This window comes from Bemisia tabaci, chromosome 10 (genome assembly GCF_918797505.1).
Source record: "Bemisia tabaci chromosome 10, PGI_BMITA_v3".
NCBI classification, from domain to species: domain Eukaryota; kingdom Metazoa; phylum Arthropoda; class Insecta; order Hemiptera; family Aleyrodidae; genus Bemisia; species Bemisia tabaci.
The window spans coordinates 37,317,749-37,339,607 of NC_092802.1; the positions used below are offsets into that span (position 1 = coordinate 37,317,749).

The 21,859-nt window shown below is 40.8% G+C and overlaps 1 protein-coding gene across 1 annotated transcript; it reads left to right on the plus strand.

The window, feature by feature from the left end:
• Positions 1 to 6,954: 6,954 nt before the first annotated feature.
• On the plus strand, positions 6,955 to 21,050 carry LOC109044607 (uncharacterized). Its single transcript, XM_019062433.2, has 3 exons — positions 6,955 to 7,124; positions 14,491 to 14,898; positions 17,602 to 21,050. The coding sequence occupies exons 1-3, from the start codon at positions 7,023 to 7,025 to the stop codon at positions 17,914 to 17,916; spliced, it is 825 nt and encodes a 274-aa protein (XP_018917978.2). The 5' UTR covers positions 6,955 to 7,022; the 3' UTR covers positions 17,917 to 21,050.
• The last annotated feature ends 809 nt before the right edge of the window (positions 21,051 to 21,859 follow it).

The following is a 21,859-nucleotide window of genomic DNA, read 5'->3' on the forward strand; positions in this document are numbered from 1 at the left end:
CGCTTTATCATTAGTCACTTTCCACCCTTCCATCAAAAGGCAAACTTCGATTTGTATAAGGGGGTTTTTCTTTCTTTTTCTCCACTTTCCTTGTGCTGCTATTATTCATTTCTTTGACACCCACTCATCAGTTGTAGCAATCAGTTACACACGATTGGATATATGCAACATTGCAAATTTCTCACATTTTAATTTTTCCACGGAAACTTACGAACTTCATTTCCTGGAATTGTATCTGATTTTTCTTTTTTGTATATTAAACCGAATTTTGATTTAAAACAGAAACTTTCATTTGCTCTCTTCGAAAGAAGAAGTAACATTACTTCTGAATTTCTATCGATTAATTATCGATTAATCGATTGGCAAAATGTTGATTAATCAAGACAATCGGTTGTCATAGCTAATTGATAGATCAATTGAACGACATTTTGCAAATAGGAACTGCAGTTTTAGCTCATCTCTGAAAACACGTATGTGCATGGGAAATCTAATGGCGCATACGTTGTTTCTAAACTGAGCCGTAAATTAGAACCAAATTGCAAAATCTAGTCCAACTATGATCGATCGATTGGTTAAATAGTCGGGCATCCCTAACATCCAGCTACGTCGTCAGTGGCGTGGCGTGAATGATCGATTATCGATATTCCTCCATTTGAACGTGTGGTAAAGAATCGATTATTAAGGTGTTCGATTCGAACACCCTGTTTATCGATCCTTTTCTATAGGTTTAAATGACACATCAATCGATGTATCGCAATGCACGCCACGCCACTGAGCTACGTGCATTGCAAGGCACAAGCGACGGACGATCCCCCCTCCCGCCCAGGTCGACGGGCCCGAAGTCAAGGCGCGTCAGTTTGAAAAGCGCGCCACCCTTTTGAAGATGCCGGGCAGCGCTACGACTGTGCTTCTCTCTAGCGGGAAGATCGTGAAGAACGGTTCATCTCTGTTCAGTCACAGCCGCCGTGTGAGAGCAGCACTAAGCCTTAATTTTTATGCCTTGCCCACCGCAGTATGTATGTACTATGTATTATTTTTTCAGGGGCCTTAAGCAGAAGGGTCACGGAGAGATTTCAATATATCATGGAACTTAATCAAATGAAATACATTTCGGACTTGTGCTGTGGATGAAACGCATAGAGGCGATGGAATCCCCATTTTTTATTTTTTTCTTATTTTTTATTTACTTCTTTTAATTTGTATTTATCTATCTAATTTTTTTTCTTTTTTATTTATTTTATTTTTATTTATTATTTATTTTTTCATTTGTTATTTATTATTATTTTTATTTATTTATTTTTTTCCAGCACGAACCAAATTTCGAAGTCTCTCATCGAATTTTCGCATAATGGCTGCTGGTGTTGCTTACGCAACTCTTGAAACCCCATTGTTTCACTTATTAGCAGAGTGCAATTTCATTTTGCGTCTCTAGTCATACGCATGTACTTTTTTCTATGTTTAGAGACGTCGCACGGGCACATCGTTCGGTAGCGGCTCCTCGTTTTCGACGTAATTCGAAGTTTTTCGAGTTTTCTATGGTAGGTATTACATGCCTCTCTTAGAAGCACGCCAAAGCATAAGTTGGACTGCATTTTGCAATTTGGAACTATAAAGTCTGGACCGATTTAAAAACAACGTAGGTGCAATTAGTTTCCCTATGCACATAAGCGTTTTTTCAGATGAGCCAGAATTTATAGTTCCAAATTGCAAAATGCAGTCCAGTTCATATTGTGCTCATCTTCAGCTCGAAGAGCGCCAGTGCTAGGTTTGATTATAACTTCCTCTTAGCACAATTTACTGTGCATCTACGAAAAAAAATAAGTGATCATTTTAAGCACTACCTACTGCTCACTTCAAGCACAGTCAGAGGAGGAGCTAGCAATTTGGCAACACCGGATTTCCTCCATTTAAACCTATGCAAAATAATCGATTATTGTCGGAGCTCCTGGCCCCTCCAAGAATCGATACATTTCCATAGGTTTAAACGGAGAAAAGACAATGTTACCGATTTGCTAGATCTTCCAATAAGCACAGTGTGCTATTACGAAAGGAAGTCCTGACCTTACTCGTCCTGACCTATTAACAGAGTACTTACAAAACATTTATTTCCGAGAAAAATTATGAATATTTTCCCCTGAAATTTTTAGATACTTTGGAGCAAATCGTAAACAAATTTTTCTGAAAAATCGAAGAAAAATTTCCCTTCGTTTACTTACGTAAAAATGTTTATTTTATCGAAGAAAGTTTTGCAACGTCTGAAGGCGCACACAGCGTTTTTTCCATAGCACAGCAGTATGTAGATGGCTCTGACTTCTGAGTTGTCTCTGTTGTGCATGCGCGATAATTAATCTGACAACATGGTGTGGGATTGCGGCTTCGAAGCCCTCTTAGGGCAATATTTACGAGTTTTCTATCCATCGGCACTATTCTCACGCTGACAGCTGCGTAGCTTTAAAACGCACTTGTTTTCGGCATCTTCTCCTCTCATATGTATCGTATATCATTCATATTTGACTCACTCAGAGTTGGAAAAAAAACAATTGGCCTACATTTGGCAATAAGGGACTAACATATCTCCAGTGGATTTTAGAAACAAAATATAAGCCATTAGATTCCCTGGGCATTTAGGTGATTTTATGATGTGCGAAACAGTAGTTCTTGTAAAATTCAATTCATATTGTTATTGGTTCGAGATAACTGAAATTTCTTTAAGTTTCATGTCCTAAATTTCTTCAATTTTCATGTCCTCATTTTCTTCGATTTTCATGCCCTTGATTTCTTTGATTTTCAAGCGCATAAGCCTAAAGAATCATTCTCAACCTAGCAATTCACAAAATTCAAAAAGCTGAATCCTGTTTGGAATAAAACCGCCCATTTGATACAGTTATCGATTTCTGTATCGAATGCGAGGTTTTTTTCCATGCAGAATCCTGCTCTCAAGTCTCAGAATTTTGCCAATTTACTTAGTTCAGAATGAATGTCCAGGCGCAGGGGCTATGGTCCTGTTTTCGGCTAAAAATTCAAAATCTGCCGAGATTTTTGACATAATCGATGCGATACATCGCGTACCAGTTCGACCACGTCAGAAACTTTGACGAATCACCTTAACGCCTTAAACTTTAACGTCCCGTATTCCCAAATGGTTGGCCTTCGTCTACCATCCACTGAATTCCTTCCTTTTAACTATTTCCCTGTGAAGTTACTTTCCTAACAAATAACAGCATCTTTGCTTATCAAGCCCTCGTCGAAGATGAGCAATAATCAATTGGACTGCATTTTGCAATTTGGAACTGTAAATTCTGGCTCATCTGAAAAAACACTTATGTGCATAGGGAAACTAATGGCACATACGATGTTTGTAAACCGGGCCAGAATTTATAGTTCCAAATTGCAAAACGCAGTCCAATTGGACGTATTTATGCTAAAAGGAACTTTGTTGCACGGAAACCCTACGCACATAGTTCCTATTAGCATAAATACGTCCAATTTGACAACGCAGCTGATCAGCTCCAAGGCGGAGAATATTTCACCCCACTTAAAACGATTTTATGGGTTACCTTCCTCCCACGCCTGCGTTTGCGTTCTCCGAAAGCCTTTGATTTTGTCTTAAACCAGTTCTGATACCGCTCACTGTTTTACGCCGTATCTATCTTCCTGCTGTGAAACTAATAAAACTCACCCCATCTTGTCTAAAGATGTGACCTCGACCCCTTGGAGGTACCTCATTAAATTCTCGCCCTCCTCGCATTGGTGACAACTACGACATCATTTACGCAGCGACAAGGCGGACTAATGCCCCCATTTATAAAATTTGATGTGTTATCACACACATGCACACCAAGTTCCACCAGTTCGACTGAAGTGAATGAATCGGAACGTTGCCGCTCGTTATCGGTAATTATGACTGTATGTATTGACTTAGTATTGTACTAAGTACTATGTACTTGATTGTATACTTGTGCTTATAGTTATTGTATGATGAACTTAGGGTCATCTTGATGAACTTTTTTCCTCTAATAGCTTTTCTCCCGCCTGGGCTACCTCATAATATTTACATTATAATTAAACCGATTTTTTTCCAAATCACGTAAGTGCCATCTCTATTTTTGGTGGTAGATGGGCTGTTTCTTCTTCTTATTCTTTTTCTTCTTTTTTCTTTTTTTTCTTTGGCATAATCAATCATTTGGATTGCATTTTGCAAAAAGGAACCAAGAGCATTCCAATTCGCTAAGATTGTGCAACTTGGTTCACCTTGCAAATATAGACTGATCATTTAAACAATATTCATATTCAACTACTGGCTACTACTATACTGACAATAAACTGGATTGCATTTTGCAAAAAGGAACCACTAGCATTGCAATGATGCTATGATTGCGGAACTTCATCTTTTGCAATGAAATTGCGGAAATCGTGAAAAACTATGAAATTTAGATGGTAATTTTTGTCTTAAATTTACAGTTTTTAGCGAATAAAATAGAAACTATTAATGGATAATCGGATTTTTCCTCCAAGACAAAAGAAGTTGCACAATCTTAGCAACATTGCAATGCTAGTGGTTCCTTTTTGCAAAATGCAATCCAACTATAAATTCCCTTCCAAGGCCGCAGTATCCCCCGGATATAAAGCCTATAAAATAACATACAAAAAAAAACTATAAATGCATGACGGAAATTACCTTGGTAAATTCAAATTTTTGCGTGATTTCAGTAATTGTTTTGCAAAGAATGTCAATTGAACAATCCTAGCAACGTTGGAATGCTAAAAAAAACAATTTGAGTTCCTTTGGTGCAAATTGCAAATCCTTTTGCGTGATTTCAGTAATTGTTTTGCAAAGAATGTCAATTGAACAATCCTAGCAACGTTGGGATGCTCTTGGTTCCTTTTTGCAAAATGCAATCCATTTCTAATTTCAAAATATAGCCTTCTAAAAAACCATACATTTTTTGGAATTCAAAGATTGTCAACAAAGCGATAAAACGATTTTTTTGGGTGTGTTTTTCTCGCATTGGCAATTTTGGCACTTACGTGATTTGGAAAATAATCGGTTCAATTAGGGAAGGTGTAAGGAGATCCTTAAAAAAGCATAGGACAAACTCGACGGTGTAAGTCCGGAACCACGTATCTCGATTTGGACTACATTTTGCAATTAGGAACTGTAAATTCCGGCCCGGTTTAAAAACAACGTATATGCCATTAGTTTCCCTATGCACATAAGTGTTTTTCAGATGAGCCAGAATTTATAGCTCCAAATTGCAAAATGCAGTTCATTTGTGACGCGGGATTCTCCCTGCTGTACTACGTGGGACCGCACCAAAGCGGTACTGCGTATTTTTTAAGTACTCGTAGAAAACTACTCAAAGGAGATTCTTGGAAACTGCTGGGATTTTCTTGCTCTGTGTGACGAAAATTCTGCGCAATCTTCGAGGAATGATGTCGATTTGTTCTCCTTTCAAAAAAAAAAAAAAAATAGGAGCGGAGATTTTCAAACTCACATCGTCGGAAAATTAAAATTCAAGAATGTAATTCTGGAAATGGATCTTTGTGACGATAGATCAAATAAAAAGGGGGCTCCCCAACCCATGATTTTAACAAACTTTAACGTAAATACAAGCCTACCATACCGACCATAAAATTGTCAACACTATAGCATAATTCTTCCTTTTTCTTATTTTCAATTTTTTCAAAAGCAATTAGCTACCCATACTTCCGTTTTATGGGAAAACGCCGTATGAGCCTTCAGACGTTGTCATATTTCCTTCAATAAAAAACGAATTTACTCGGAAAATTCTGAATATTTTCTCTCCAGTTTTTCAGGAAATTGTTTGCTTAGTTCAATCTAAAATGTCTGTAATTTTGAAGACAAAAAATGCATAATTTCTCTCAAAAAATATTTTGTTAGGGAGCAATTTGGCAACAGCAGAATGCTTCATACGGCGTCCTTCCTTAGCATACACTGGAAAAAAAGTCGCTTGGCTCTAGAGACCAGACTCTTGAAAACAATGACAAGAAAAAATACTCTTGATTCAATCGGATTTTTGCTTGAAACAAAAAGAAATCCGCTTAAATTAAGAGGCTTGGTTCTCGGTTTAAGCAAAAATCCGATTGAATCAAGAGTTGTCTTTCTTGTCAATGTTTTTAAGAGTCTGGACTCTAGATCCTGAGCGACTTTCTTCTAGTGGCACGGCAGCAGAATCCATATGAGAATGTAAGGGGCCTTTTGTCCCCTCACTCACTTGCAATGGGCCTGTTGCATGCAAGAGATGCAGCCGTGCGAATAGACTTTTAAGAGGTTAAATGACACGAAAATTACGATGGTCACATTAAAAAAGTCTGAAATTCACTCCTTACTGCGCAATTTGCGTTGTTAGGAACGCGTTTTTTCAAATTTCCCGCGTCTGGGGGCAGTTTTCTAACGGAAACAATTAACGGCAACTCGCGGCTATTTCCGGTCAACTAAAACTGACAACATAACCTAAAAATCGGAGCTCGTGATTTCGTGAAATGAAATGTAGAAGGATTGCGATGGATATTTAAAAGTTGATCGATTTGGTTACCGCATAAAGCGTATATGGACCACTCTAAGAGATCACGTTGGGTTTGTAAACAAACTGAAGGAAAAAATAACAACAACAACAATGACTCGGCATCTTCCGGAAATCACTGAGCCCGCCGTTTGCTCGTTTCCGGTGATTAGAAAACTGCCCCCAGACGCGGGAAATTTGAAAAAGCGCGTTCCTAACATCGCAAATTGCGCAGTAAGGAGTGTATTTCAGACTTTTTTAATGTGACCATCGTAATTTTCGTGTCATTTAACCTCTAAAAAGTCTATTCGCGCGGCTGTATCTCTTGCATGCAACAGGCCATTATGCGAAACTTAGCAACATGCTATCCTAATTTCGCTTGCACATTATGTGCTTTTCCTTGTCAACATGTTTATAAAAACCTTATGTCACATTTGGGCAATAAAACCGTAAATTAATATCCTGAGCGCATTATCCAGGTGTCGTTAGGATCCGATCATGCTACCGCCGGGAGACAGACGTCCTTCAGTTATATCATTTCCACTTGTATTATTTCTTTCACTCTTAATTTATTGCTACTCATCGGCAGTTGACGCACAGGTAGGAAGTTCCGTTCAACAATTATAGTTCCAGAACTATAATTCATATCGTCGGTGAAACTCCCAGACCACGTATCTTATTAGCGGTGTTTTAAAATGGACGTATTTCTGTCAAACGGAGCTATTTGCATTACGACATGAGTCCTAAGACCCATAAAAATATATGCATAACAGGGCTCACGTCATAATGCACATAGTTTCGTTTGGCAGAAGTGAAACAGCAAAAATACATATCTCGGTTGCGTTGTTTTAAAATCTCCTGTCTTATCTTGCTCCTCAAAGGCAGACCGAACCAGAATCTGACTTGACAGAAATACGTCCAAATATCCCTTCCTATTTTATTTCTCTAAAGCAAGAAGAATTAGCCCATTCTAAGAAGTTTTTACAGAATTTTCTTCGCACAGAGAAGAAAAATTAAGGGACTTTTAAAGAATAGAGAATTTGCAGGTGTCTAAAATTTGATGAATTTCGCGTTTAAGTGGAAACTACTGAGTGAACTGGACACGAGGATACCCTTGGTTCATGAATTGAACAACCATTGGAGAAGATATGTTAAAATGATCTAATCTGCTAAAGTACATGCGTTTGAATGGGAAGTGCCGCCAGATGACGTCACTAGGCGGTACATTTTCTCAATTTTAAATCTATTTTTATACTATTTCCCATATCAGAAAAAAATTATAAAAAACAGCTCTTTAAGCACTTTCAGATGAAGCAATAAAAAAATTGCATGCAAATTCTCCATTTTCTTCGTACAGAGAAGAAAAATCAAGGGAGTTTTCAAGAATTTCCGTTGAGTAGTTTTCCATCTAAAAAGTAAAGTATGAAAGGAAGTTTGCGACGTTGCAAGCCCGGATACGTGGTTCCGGAATTTCACCATCTGTAGGTATTCATGATTCGATCGTTACATAAAATCATTGCACCAATTGGACGTATTTCTATAAAACAGAACTATGTGCAGGTGAGAAATATGGGGTGTGCTCTAGAAAGCTGCATAAGAAACAATGTAAAAGTGTGCGTGGTTCCTTTTGAAGAATTGGAAAAGCGGGATATTACATTCTATCAAACAGACCTATGTGCCTACTGAATGCGGGATTCATGAGCCTTGGGCATGGCAAGAGAGCGTTGTGGACAGGGCTCATGAGTTAAAGACTCCGCACGAGCCGCACACGTCGACCCCGATCCCGAGTCTGTCACCGCTGACGTCACTGGCGCTTTATTATTCTCACTCACTCTTACGGCCAGAGAACTAACGAGCACACCCCATATTTCTCACCTCCACATAGGTCTGTTTGGTAGAAATACGTCCAATTCTAAATTACTACACTGAAAATGCAGTCGAGTTCTTGAATTACTTTTGATACATGCGGGAAAAGATTATGAACCAACCCGAATATTATTCCTCTCCAACATTAACAATTTTTTGGTGGTATGCAAAAACTTTTCGCTATTTAGGGCGATATTTTCGATAATCATGAAGAAGCAACATTTCAACAACACTAGGTAAATGCGCTGGCTCTTTTTTGCCAAATGCGATCCAACTAACCTTGGTAAAAATTGGCAGTAGAATCTGTGTTCCAAAATACCATAGACGCACGGCGGCCGGCTGTAAGATTTCCAATAGCTTCTATAGCCGGCTACACAATTTCTCATATCCTTTTATAGCCGATGGCGATTAAGCAACTCACAGCCAGGCGATAAAGTGTATGCTAAACGTCACTAATTACGGATGCTAGGACTTAGTGAGTTTTTGGACCACTGCTCTCTTTTTGGGCCGTAGTATCTTGATTTATTTTGCGAGGAAAGCTCCGTACTTTTGATGGATGCCTGCCATTCCTAATATATTAGAGCGCCTTCAGTTTCGTATAATACTGTGCAATACCTCTGGTGTGAAATAGTTGCTTCAAGCGCCGTGGCACGCTGCGGTGCGGCAGGCGGGCAGCCAGCGCGAAACGCGCATTGGCGCCTACAAACCTAACAGAGGTACTTCACGCAATCCGCAATGCGTGAAGTATCCCTGTTAGGTTTGTAGGCGCTAGTGCGTCGCCGCTCCGCTTTGTGTTAAACTCTAATATTTACTCTGGCGGAGTCAGCGTTATTCAACTCATGATTTTGAAATGTTTGCACATCCTGTATGGATTATTCTCGTTTTAATTGATGAAAAAAAATATGTATTAAAGGAAAATATTACGTGTGTTTTGTAAATATTAAGGTGGTACCGTATCAAACTTAATGATTTCCATAGCACACGAATTTCTACACAATTTCTTATAGCCTTTTATAATTGATGGCGAAAAAGCAACAGCCAGGCGATAAAGTGTAAAGCCCGGCTATAGGAACTATAGCCTGGCTGCATAATTTTTTATCGCTTCGTATAGCCCGGCCGTATGATTTTCTCCGCATTTTACAGCTAGCTATATGATTTCTGTAGCCTTCTTTAGCCGGCTATAAGAATTCCTATGGTATATTGAAACGCAGCTCTTATCGCCAATTTTTACCAGGGTAACCTTTACTTTCAAAAATAGAATCCACCCTAGCGATGACTCCTGAGCCCCTCCCCAGGTCAATCCTGCCGTGACAGCGAAGAGAGCCGTAAGTGCAAAATTTTCGAAATCGAGTTTTTCTTCAAAATGGGCCTGTTTAGGGTGTGCCTTATTTTTGAGTTTTGCGAAAATCAAGTTGGTCAACCCCTAAAAAGTTTCTATGTAGTCTCTAAATGAACCCCCTAAAAGGAAAAAATTTTAAAAAAATTTTAACCCGTGCCTCAAAGGGCCTAAAGGGCCTAAACCCAAAATTCAAAAATTTTGGCAAGCGACACATCAATTCTGAAGGAAAATGGCAAGTTACGGCCCTTTTAGGGCAGAAATTTCGTCCGTTTTGCCGTATCTTGAAGCGTAAGGTCACAAACGGCCCAATGACGACGTGAGGCTATGGGCTGGCGGGGCGCGCCGCGGCCGGCCCGCCGCTGAGCGTGCGCGCGCGGCAGGGTTGCGTATCGCCGCTTTACAACGGCGTAGAGGAACGAACGGTGGGGTGGGAGGGGGATATCCAGTGGAAAAGCATCCACATTTTCTATCCATATTGAAAATGCATTATACTTTTTCAATATAGATGAGGAAATATGAGCCATACAAGGAAGTGATGAAAAGAGTGACAAATACATATATAGTTTGTACGGTTAGGAGTGTAAGTGGGGAAAATTTGCCATAACTACAGAACAGCCCTGAAAATCTCCGGGAAATAAAAGCTGCTATTGATGAGAGGTTTGCATGAGAGGTTTAATTAAGGACTAATTAAAAAGATAGGTGCGATGTTGTCGAATCGTAAGCCCTTTACGCGATCAAAAGCGATTAGTGTAAATTTAATTGGAAAAGTTTAAGAAAAATTTGATGAAAGAAAATTGCCCCAAATTCGGGAAGTGCTTAAAGTGTTTTTCTATTATGTGAAGTTTTCGCACATTAATGTCAATGGCGGTGCGTCAAAAACCTCTGATCTTGTAATTCCAATATGGAATGAAAAATGTAGAATCCCTGTGATACATAGTGTCCATGTTTTTAAAAATGTTTACATTTTTATGAGGAGTGGAGGCGCGTATCAAAAAATGCTAGCCGTCGATCGCTGGTTCAAGAGAATTTGGAGACTGATTTTACGGCAAAAATCGACGTGTTATTCGACATTGCTTTATGCAATACTCTAGATATCATGGAAAATGAAGAGGATAAAGCATGTTTAATTCTTCAACGAAAACCTGGATGAGAATGCATAATATCCACAGTGAAGGATACTATCCTTGCAGCAGAGGTGAGGAGAGCAGACAAGAAGAAAGCTCGCGCCCAGGAGAGAGTTTCTCGACAGGAAAAATTCACGCTCGCTAATGAGTCCCGCCAAACGGAAGAAAATAGGTTTTTTCATTTCATATGAAATTACTGAAGGTTTGATACATCAATAAGACTTTGTTTACCCTCCTTTTCATTGGTGTATTTGACGCGGCATCAATTAGAAAGTTTTATTCAATCGGTTCAATCTGGCTTCGCCAACTTACAGCTGATGTTGATTGCCTGGCCTCACCCACGGGGCTAAATGACACATTAGCCTCATTTACTCAAATCTTCCCCAGTAGCCGAGTGGTCAAGGGCATTGCCCACGGTTATAAAGAGTGGGGTTCAAACCCCAAATTAAATCATATTTTTTCGAGAAACTAATATTACATTTTTGATTATAGCAAGTAACTGTGGCGGGGGGGGGGGGGGGGTTCAGTACCAGAAAATGTAAGTGGGTAAGCCATATTGAACCTCTCGAATTAAACTTTCTAATTGATGTCACGTTAAATGCACTAATGAAAAGGTGGGTGGATGAAACATAGACACTATGTATCACAGGGATTCTACATTTTTCATTCCATATTGGAATTACTGCCATTGACATTCATGTGCGAACACTTCACATGATAGAAAAACACTTTAAGCACTTCCCGAATTTGGGGCAATTTTCTTTCATCAAATTTTTCTTAAACTTTTCCAATTAAATTTACACTAATCGCTTTTGATCGCGTAAAGGGCTTACGATTCGACAACATCGCACCTATCTTTTTAATTAGTCCTTAATTAAACCTCTCATGCAAACCTCTCATCAATAGCAGCTTTTATTTCCCGGAGATTTTCAGGGCTGTTCTGTAGTTATGGCAAATTTTCCCCACTTACACTCCTAACCGTACAAACTATATATGTATTTGTCACTCTTTTCATCACTTCCTTGTATGGCTCATATTTCCTCATCTATATTGAAAAAGTATAATGCATTTTCAATATGGATAGAAAATGTGGATGCTTTTCCACTGGATATCCCCCTCCCACCCCACCGTTCGTTCCTCTACGCCGTTGTAAAGCGGCGATACGCAACCCTGCCGCGCGCGCACGCTCAGCGGCGGGCCGGCCGCGGCGCGCCCCGCCAGCCCATAGCCTCACGTCGTCATTGGGCCGTTTGTGACCTTACGCTTCAAGATACGGCAAAACGGACGAAATTTCTGCCCTAAAAGGGCCGTAACTTGCCATTTTCCTTCAGAATTGATGTGTCGCTTGCCAAAATTTTTGAATTTTGGGTTTAGGCCCTTTAGGCCCTTTGAGGCACGGGTTAAAATTTTTTTAAAATTTTTTCCTTTTAGGGGGTTCATTTAGAGACTACATAGAAACTTTTTAGGGGTTGACCAACTTGATTTTCGCAAAACTCAAAAATAAGGCACACCCTAGGCCTGTTGCATGCAAGAGATACAGCCGCGCGAATAGACTTTATGGAGGTTAAATGACACGAAAATTACGATGGTCACATTAAAAAAGTCTGAAATACACTCCTTACTGCGCAATTTGCGTTGTTAGGAACGCGCTTTTTCAAATTTCCCGCGTCTGGGGGCAGTTTTCTAATCACCGGAAACGAGCAAACGGTGGGCTCAGTGATTTCCGGAAGATGCCGAGTCGTTGTTGTTGTTGTTATTTTTTCCTTCAGTTTGTTTACAAACCCAACGTGATCTCTTATAGTGGTCCATATACGCTTTATGCGGTAACCAAATCGATCAACTTTTAAATATCCAACACAATCCTTCTACATTTCATTTCACGATATCACGAGCTCCGATTTTTAGGTTATGTTGTCAGTTTTAGTTGACCGGAAATAGCCGCGAGTTGCCGTTAATTGTTTCCGTTAGAAAACTGCCCTCAGACGCGGGAAATTTGAAAAAGCGCGTTCCTATCAACGCAAATTGCGCAGTAAGGAGTGTATTTCAGACTTTTTCAATGTGACCATCGTAATTTTCGTGTCATTTAACCTCTAAAAAGTCTATTCGCATGGCTGTATCTCTTGCATGCAACAGGCCCATTCGTCTAAACTCTTTTAGATGAAATTACGGAGACAGCTAAATCAGCAAAATTCATGCTAATTTAATGAAAACGATCGACGTATGAAAAAGCCGTAAGTGCACAAAAAATGACATACACCGAAAAAAAAGGATGCTGATTTAAAACTCTGGATGTAAAAAAAAAAGTGCGACAACTCACAAAACGCTGAATTAACCGCCACAGCAGTTAGTTTTACATCTTGACATCGCTAAAGTAACCGCTGCACCTAGCGGTTAATTCAGCATTTTGTGAGTTTTCGCACCTTTTTTTACATCCAGAATGTTAAATCAGAGATGGATGTTAAACGGAGATGGATTTCTGGAGAAGGTCAGCAGGAATTTCTAGGAGAGATCGGGTCCGTAATGATAGAGTGCGTCAGATAATGGAAGTCGAAAATGACATCGTGTTCGACGTCATGACCAAGCAACTTGTTTGGTATGGTCATGTCAATAGGATGACGGAAGAGAGGCTGCCAAAAAAGATGCTTGATTGGGTTCCTCCTGGGAGGAGACGTAGGGGACGCCCAGTGAGAGGTTGGCGACAGGGGGTGTTAAATGAGATGAGAGATTGTCAACTCCCTGATGACCTGTGGGATGACCGAGCTTTGTGGCGATTAGGCGTCGTAAAGCGCCAAAGAGCGCTGTAAAAGCGACTCATATATATATGTTAAATCAGCATCCCTTTTTTTTCGGTGTAGTTTTTTTCAAGACAGCCGTAGGTGCATGAGAGCCAATGAAAACGGTGCTTTCAAGAGGAATGCCGCCCTCATCTGCCGATTTCCAAGATGAAAATGTGCTTGTTGTGTGTCTAACACGCTACCGCAAAAGCACGCACTGCTGTCTTGCCAAATACTAACCTAACATGAAACCGAATTTCACCTTTTTCATGGACTTGAAAATAAAATCGGTCGAGTTTTCATCCCCCAAATGATTTCTAAGAGTCTATCGAATGATTGGTTTCATTTGACAAAGAACGGAGACTTCTTTCAATGAAATGTTCCACTCAGAAGCTTCTAGGCCCATTTTCTCAAAACTTCATTTTTGCACTTACTGCTCTCTTCGCTACCCAGATAAGACAGAAATATTTAGCCAATATTTAGACAATTTTGTCTTGATATTTATGCAAACATTGGGCCATTATTGGTGAAATATTGAGCGAATGTTAAAAGTGTACACCATATTTCCTTTCGGCATAAATACCGCGCCAATACTTTAAAATACTGTGAAATATTGTGTCAATACTGTGAAAATATTTTTATAATATTTCGGGTGAACTTAATATTTTTAAAAATACTAATTAAAGATTCTTTAAATATTTTTTAAAAAAATAATTTCGATTGAAATATCATCAAAATATTGTCAGTACTGTGTAAATATTGCGACAATATTGACAATATTTGCCCAATATTGTAAAAATATTATGTCTTATCTGGGTATCACGGCAGGAGCCACCACCGCTTGAGACAGATTTTGATTCCAGGGACCAGGAAACGGAGGACAATCCACCGATGTGACCGGGACCCATCTGGCCGCCAGATTCGTCGTCGCCCCAGCCAGGGCACCAGTGCGGGCACCACCCCCTCCCGCACCGAAAGCCGCCCCCGCTCCACCACCACCCCCGCCGAAACCTGCCCCAGGACCAGCTCCTAAATCCCCTACCCCCGGAGCAAAACCCCCACCCCCTCCTCCACATGGGTCTTCCAACGTAGCTCCTGGATACCCGGGATATGTGCCTCTTCCGACCTCACCCCCGCGGCCCAAGAGCAAGAAAGGCCTTGCACTCCTCCTTGTAGGATTCGCAGCCTTATCTGCCGGCAACCTAGCCGTCAGCCAAGATCAGGCCGACGAAGATGCCAAGAAGTACCTCAAGGGGATAAAACCGCCCAAGGTATTCTGCCGTCCAACGCGAAAATGCCGTAAACCCCATTTTACGTTTTTTGGAAACAATATATCGTAGCAGAGAAACGTGTGTACTTTGGGGCAATGTTTTTACAGAATGGAGATGTTGCATGTGTGAGGAATTTGCGATTTGACTATAATTGATTCTTATGTAAAAGTTCGCGAGAAACACGATGCTGCCACTGGTTTTCTCTGAAATTATCTTCCAAGCTCAAAAAAAGCTCTCAAGTTGAGGACAAAATGGAGGGGATATCCCACGCTATCCTGAGAGTCCACCTCTATATCAAGACAAACTCTCCATGCGAAGATAGGGAGCAAATATATTAGCAGTGATGCCGTGTTTTCAGTTTTAGAGTCCCCAAATAAAGTGGCAGCCCTGTCAATGTATTTGTTCCCTATCTTTGCATGGAGAGTTTATCTTGATGTAGAGGTGGACTCTCAGGATAGCGTGGGATATCCCCTCCATTTTGACCTCAACTTGAGAGCTCTCTTTGAGCTTGGGAGTTTATTTCAGATAAAACCAGTGGCACCATCGTGTTTCTCGCGAACTTTTACATAAGAATCAATGGTCAAATCGGAAATTCCTCACACATGCAACATCTTCATCCTCTGGCAAATACTATCAAGAACTTAGCCTGAAAATTTGAGGTGCATGGGTAAAACAATTTTTATTTAAAAAGTGTTACACGGAGAAAAAAAACTTCGTGCATGGGACCCGAAGTTGAGGTCATATGGATCTCAGAAGTTTTCTGATCCCGCATCCGAAAACTTGAGGTCGAGCTGCCGAAGTTTGGGTCAGACATCGAGGCACTTTGGTATGCACCAGAGTACTTCAGATGTGTGACCCGAACCCTTCGGTATATATCGAAGTACTTCAGATGTATGACCCGAACTTCGGCAGCTCGACCTCCAGTTCTTAGATACGTGATCCGAAAACTTCAGAGATCCATACGACCTCAACTTTGGGTCCCACGCACGAAGTTTTTTTCTCCATGAAGTTCCAAAAACGAGGGGGAAATCATGATGTATCGCGATTTGACCCCAGATTTGACGTCGATAAATTGCAACATTAACAAAATTGCGATAAATTGCGATTTAATCGCATAACTTTGCAATGAAATCGCGATTTTATTGACAGATATTTGTAGCAATATTATCGAACGAAAAATCGTGAAAGATTGAGATAACATTTCGATTTTATCTAACGCGATTTTATACATATAAAACTGCGATAACAGTAAAGATAATCGCTCAGATGTTGATGACCCTAGCGATTTATCGCCAAAAAATAGTCAAAAAAATCGCACCGTAATTTCTAAATATCGCGAATTTTCGTTTAAAAATTCTACTTTGAGACCGGGATGGTCAAAGATTCATCGGTAAATGAGAAGTTTCAGTGAAAATCAGGAAATCTGCTCCAGTAACTAGAAATATCTTCTTCTAAAGTTCAAAGACTTACTTTTCTCCGTTAACGAAACAAAACATAAGACAATGGGCAACCAAGGCTAACAAACGACATGTTTTTGGGCAACCAAGGCTAGTGAAAAAAACGCAAGGAAATGAGCATGTTGTTTTTCAGCCTCGTTTGCCCATTTTCTTCTGTTGTGTTCAGTTAAATTATTCGGGCTATTCTGCCGTGCTAAGGGAAAACGCCGTATGAGCCTTGAGGCGTTGCCAAATTTACTTCAACAAAGCACGAAGACTGGGAGTTTAGGCTAAACTTCCCGCCAAGAACGATGATTTGTAGTTCGGTATATTTTATTTTGCATTTAAACTTAATGCATGCTTTTGTTTATGTTGAAAAGTTTTTCGAGAATCCCCCATGAAACTACCATACAATACAACTCTCTATTGGTAATAATATTAATTAAAGAGCCAAAATGTTTTTTAGCCTGTATTATACGGTTGTTTCCAATTCGTCTTCAGTTGCGTCTGCAACAATTGGTGTTACGAATATGTTGTGCGTGCTGATCTCAGCTCATTACATACCTGACTCTCTGAAGGCGTTTAATGGGCGAAAGTAGAGAACCCTGTTGGAGAACAACAGAAGTGAATCGATCAATCCTTACTTCGTTGTTTCTCCGATAGATTGCGCTACTTGCGCACATAAAACGCCTTCAGAAAGTCGAGTATGTAATGAACTAAAATCAGCACGCACAACATCTTCGTAACAACAATTGTTGCAGACGCAACTGAAGGCGAATTGCTTTCGCACATAAAACTCCTTCAGAGCGTCAAGCACGAAATGAGCTGAAATCTGAACGCACAACATATTCGTAGCAGTAATTCCTGCAGACGCAGCAGAGGGCGAACTGTTCAGTTAAAAAAAAAGAGTATGACCTTTAGTCTGCCTATAACGAGAGGGTATATATTCGATCGACACGAATTGAAAGAAAATTAAAAACGTGCACCGATTCAAGCACCGATTCAAGGGACAAATAATTAAAAAAGCGGATCAAAAAGCGTAGAAAACTTGCATTAAGTATGAAAATTTCAAATTGCGATATCTCGAAATTAGGACCAGCCAAGATTTTGATTTTTCGCAATTTCAAGTCCTTTTGCACCACAGACTCACCCCCCGCAAACCGTTTTCGGGTACATTTTCGTAGCATTTTTTTTCTTTATGCTTCAAGACCACTTGGTTTCTTTTTTCGTGAACGATCCAAATTTACGAGATAAAAATTTATGGCAGGTGCTGGACACTGACCCGCCGGATGATGTCCTTACTAAACCTCTGTACTACCACGACAAACGAATCTACGAGAAGAACCCATGCGAACTCTACCAGGAGGATCTGAAGTCGAGACCGAATGATCGGCGGAAGAAGGGCTGTCGTCATGCCGTCGACCACCTGAAGGAGAAAATCGACGAGTTCCCTTCGGACAAGTGCAAGAACATCGGAATAGGAAGGTGCTTCGCTGTTGATGGCAAGCTAGGACGCTGCTACGTCGAAGTCGATAGTGACAACAAGGATAACAGACACTTCGAGTTGATTAATAATTGTTAAAGTGATTCGTCAAGGTCTACCGGGTTAGAGTACCTATAGGGAGAGTACCGACAGATCTGAAACTCCGAAAGTCCATCAGGCCTTCACCGATGCCTCCGCGAATAAAGTTAGGGCCCAGAAATGCAGCCAACCTATGAATTTCAATTATCCATTTTAAATAATGATAAAAAACAGGAAAATTCTAAAAAGTTTTTTTTAACTATGAGCGCAAAGTTTGACATCAACGAAAATTGGCCAAAGTGACTCTCTTACATCCCTAATGAACATACTTGAAGGACTTTTTTGTCCTCCGAAGGGATCGGTATGAAACAGTGCGTTGAATGCCGAAAAACCAGCATTTTTCGCCAAAATCGGCCTTCAGACCCATGTTTAGGCCAGTGGTAGACCCTGAAATAGATCGGAAATGACCAAACCATTATGAATTCCGTAAAAAATAGACCTTCAATGACCAAAAAATCGCGGAGTTGAGGAATTTCAGGGTAGGCCCAAAAAGGCCCTTAACGATACCCCTCCTTTGATAAATGTAATGGGAATTTGTTGGGTCGACCATTTTTCAAAGGCAACGAGAGAAGTAGGACAAATCAACCTATTCTCAAAGCTTTAATACTTGTACAAAATACGTCGTTTCACGATTGAAAAATGTAACTACAATTTTTGCCGAAGTATGTAGGAATTTAACTGTGCAAAACTACCACACCTAGAGGAAGAACACCGCATGAGTCTTCAGACGTTGCTAAATTTCCTCTGACAAATTATGAAAAGAATTCTGTGATTATTTTCCACCAATTATTCAGAGAAGTATATTCGCAATCAGATCTAAATTATCCGAAAATTTAAAAGAAAAATATTCATAATTCTCCTTTAAAATAGACATTGAAACTTCGGCGAGAAGCTCGAATGTTTATACGGCGTTTTTCCATAGCACGGCAGAACACTGCCGTACTAAGGAAGAACACCGTGTGGACATTCGAGAGTTGCCAAATTTCCTTCGATAAAATGTTCTTTTTTGAGGAGAGTTATGAATATTTTTTCTTAAAATTTTCAGAAGTTTTAGATCAAACTGCAAACAAAATTATCTGAGAAATTGGAAGAAAAATATTAACAACTAGTGTTTTTTTCAAATGAAATTTGGCAACGCCTGAAGGTTCATACGGCGTTTTCCTAAGCACGGCAGAAGAGCTGCCCAAATCATGCTGATTTCACATGTAATCAGATGAAAACTCTGCCACATTTTCAGTTAAAAACTTGATAAATACAATCTGGGAGCAGGCGTTTCGCTATGTTGAAATGTAGTTCCGTACTTTTGTCGTTCCGTACGTTTGGGGCCATGTGCTCCGACAAGAATCGATTTTTTAGCATAGGTTTAAATGGAGGGAATCCGGGGTTGCCAAAGTGCTGCTCCTGGCGACCAAGAATACAGTTGTCTGTAGTTCCGTGCACGGGCACGGGAGAAAGAGACGAGATGTGAGAAGGAAACGACAATTAAAAAGGACAAAAATTTAAAGCAATTAAAAGTTTGTGATTTCACGCATCTAGACTAATTTTTTTGTCAAGTCATAATTAATAGATGAAATAATGCAGAAATTCAAGAAAAATAACTTTCCCTCCACTGTGAAAGTAAACTTCGTGCTGCAGCATTTAAACGTCACCTTGGCTTACCATCAATGGGCATCGTACTTTTCTACTTTTCTACTCCTGCGTTAAAGTCCCCTTGTGATAGACTCGGTTACAAACCGTGGACCCTACACTGCCGTGCTATAGAGAAACGCCGTATGAACCTTCAAGCGTTGCCATATTTCCTTTGATAAAACACGGATTTCCTAGTAGAAGTATGAATATTTTTCTTCCAATTTTTCAAATAATTTTGTTCCCAATTTAACCTAAAGCTCCAGAAAATCTCAAAGAAAAACGTTCATAACTTTCCTCAAAAATAAACCTTATATCGAAGGAAATTTGGCAACTCTCGGATGTTCATACGGCGTTCTTTCTTTTGCACGGCAGTATACCACACAGACTTATGACATCACCTTGGCCTATCATACATGACGAGTAGAAATTCAAAACCTGGCAAGCGTCATCAGGTTATTGCTAAAATATGCATGTTGCTCCTCAGCGTAAAGTGTCCCGTTTTCATTGGATTTCCATCAAGAAATTTTCTCTAAATTTGGTCTATTAGAAACTGATGCCCCATTATAGGCACCTGATGGCAGTTACCAGGTATTTAATTTCTGCTCTCCGTGTAAAAAAGAAAATTCACACTTCTTCAGCTTCGTGTTGCTCTCACCTGAAAATTTCAGTTTCGTATGGTTCAATAAAAAGATTCTCAGGTTTTGACGTCAGCCAGAAGCTATACTGCCGTGCTAAGGAAGAACGCCGTATAAACCCTCAGGCGTTGCCAAATTTCCTCCGCGATATCACGAATTTTTGGGAAAATGTTTAAATATTTTTCTCCCAAATTTTCAGATAATTTTGTTCGCAATTTCACCTAAAGTTCCTGAAATTGTCAAGGAAAAATATTCATAACTTTTTTTTTTACTAAACGTTTTATCGGAGGACATTTGGCACCTCTCGAATATTCATACGGCGTTTTTCCTCAGCACGGAAGTATAAAGCACAAATCGTAAAAGGAACGGGGAAACAATTTTTGAAAAGCTCGTTTCCACACCACCTTAGGATAGTCCGATCAGGTAAATGATACGGTACTGCTCCTGGAGGTAGAACTTTAGGCGCGCTTTTTTTAACGTGGTATCGCCATGAGCCCTAATCCACGGGGTGGGGGGGGGGGGAGGAAAAAAATAAAGTACTTACCAATGCTGACGCAGCTCCATGCTTCCTCTGCTCCATGCCATTTTTGATTCTGCAAAAAAGCAGCTCTGCTCGGAAGACGGAAGTAGTGCCCGCTAAAACTGCTTAACGATTAAAACCCTTATTTTCAAATGAGGAGAAATTAAACAGTATCTTACCTTCGGTTGCGGGAACGGCAGCTGCACCTGAAACAGAAAAAAAAAAAAAAAAAAAAAAAAAAAAAAAAAAATCGACGATACCGGTACGATGATCCTGGTACGATGATCCCGGTACGACGATCCCGTTACGATGACGGCCTCCCCCAACCCCGGCTTCAGGCCCCTCCGGCCCCCAGGTTCCTTTCCCACCTCCTCCCTTTTTTTTTTTATTTTTTCCACTCGTGGCTTGCTGAGATCCTCCGGGGCGTAACGCCCCGGAGCCGCCGTCGCCGGCAGGGGCGCCCGCCGGGACCCCATAAGGGTCCGCTGGGCGCCCCCACCCCCGACCCCCCGCGAGGGGGGAAAAGGCCCCCCCTTGCGGGGGGGCAAATACCCCCCTCGCGGGGGGTCGGGGACAGGGACGCCCAACGGACCCACGGGGTCCCGGCGGGCGCCCCTGCCGGCGACGGCGGACCCCGGGACGTAACGCCCCGGAGGATCTCAGCATGCCAGTCGCGGAAAAAAAAAAAAAAAAAAAAAAAAAATCCTACTCCTCCCCCCGTGATTCTACTCCGCGGCCCCTCCCCCCTTGGAAACCCTACTCCGCGATCCTACTTAAACCCCACGGACATCCCCCCTCTCCCCGGGAATCCCCCCTTAGGAAACCCTACCCCGCGATGCCGCACCCAACCCCGCGGACTCCCCTCTCCCCGGGACTCTCCCCCCTGGGAATCCTAGTTCCGCGATACTTCCCAACCCTACGAACCCCCCTTCCCTGGGAACCTCCCCCCTCAGCGATCCCTCCCCCCAAGCCCGAATCTTCAGCCGCATCTGAAACAAACAAGCCAAATCATGAATTATTAGTATGATTAGCAACAGGTGACAAAACTGGCTTCTACATTTCTATCTAATCCCTCATCCACGTAGTTAAAAGTTCTGTTCTATGATCATTAGTGGCACGGCGTGAATTGTGATATATCGATTTTTATGCCATTTAAACC

What these genes read in the sequence shown, in the direction of transcription:
- LOC109044607 (XM_019062433.2), top strand. Translation starts at nt 7,023, where the DNA reads ATGCTACCGCCGGGAGACAGACGTCCTTCAGTTATATCATTTCCACTT. An exon ending in CATCGGCAGTTGACGCACAG is followed by an intron (nt 7,125 to 14,490) that starts GTAGGAAGTTCC and finishes TTTTGATTCCAG; the next exon opens with GGACCAGGAAACGGAGGACA. An exon ending in AGGGGATAAAACCGCCCAAG is followed by an intron (nt 14,899 to 17,601) that starts GTATTCTGCCGT and finishes AATTTATGGCAG; the next exon opens with GTGCTGGACACTGACCCGCC.